Source organism: Bison bison, unplaced genomic scaffold (assembly GCF_000754665.1).
Source record: "Bison bison bison isolate TAMUID 2011002044 unplaced genomic scaffold, Bison_UMD1.0 scf7180017864377, whole genome shotgun sequence".
Lineage (NCBI taxonomy): Eukaryota > Metazoa > Chordata > Mammalia > Artiodactyla > Bovidae > Bison > Bison bison.
Genome location: NW_011494949.1, coordinates 426577 through 427108, shown reverse-complemented (window position 1 = coordinate 427108; position 532 = coordinate 426577). Strand labels below are relative to the sequence as shown.

Below are 532 nucleotides of genomic sequence, written 5' to 3'. Positions count from 1 at the left end.
GGGTGGCGAGTGTAGCCCCACTGCTGCCCCCAGGACGCTGTCCTTCCTGGGCATGAGCCTGTGCTTCGCGCTGATGTTCGTCTGCTCCTGGTACTACGCACTGTGCGCCATGCTCATCGCCGGCTGCATCTACAAATACATCGAGTACCGCGGGTGAGCGGGGCCATGCGTCCTTCAAGTCCGCTCTGGGTCTGTTAGGATCTGTCGATGGGTTTGTCTGTGTCCCAGTGTAGAAACCAGGCTGTTTTAGCAGTGTGTCTGTGAGCTGTGAGATCCATCTAATAACGACCCTGACGTGTGGTAGATTATAATGTTTCTAAAGGGTCCCCCGTGAGATCCTGAGCGATGGGCGGGTCACTTGCATCTCAGAGCCCCAGGTCCATCACGGGGGCATTTTCCCTGGACACCCTGGCCCCGTCCGGGAGCAGAGGCCTTGGGGAGGTGGGACCTGGGGGCGTCTCGGGCTTGAGGCAATGAGAGGGCTCTGGGGGTGCAGCCTGAAGGCCCCGTCCAGCTCTTCCAAGCTTGGAGG

The 532-nt window shown here is 60.0% G+C and overlaps 1 protein-coding gene across 1 annotated transcript in view; it reads left to right on the top strand.

The window, feature by feature from the left end:
- Positions 1-532, top strand: part of SLC12A7 (solute carrier family 12 (potassium/chloride transporter), member 7) — a 34240-nt gene that overhangs the window by 20183 nt on the left and 13525 nt on the right. The window contains exon 19 of the mRNA XM_010857133.1: positions 34-153. Coding sequence (XP_010855435.1) covers positions 34-153 — 120 coding nt within the window. The remainder of the gene's footprint in view (positions 1-33; positions 154-532) is intronic.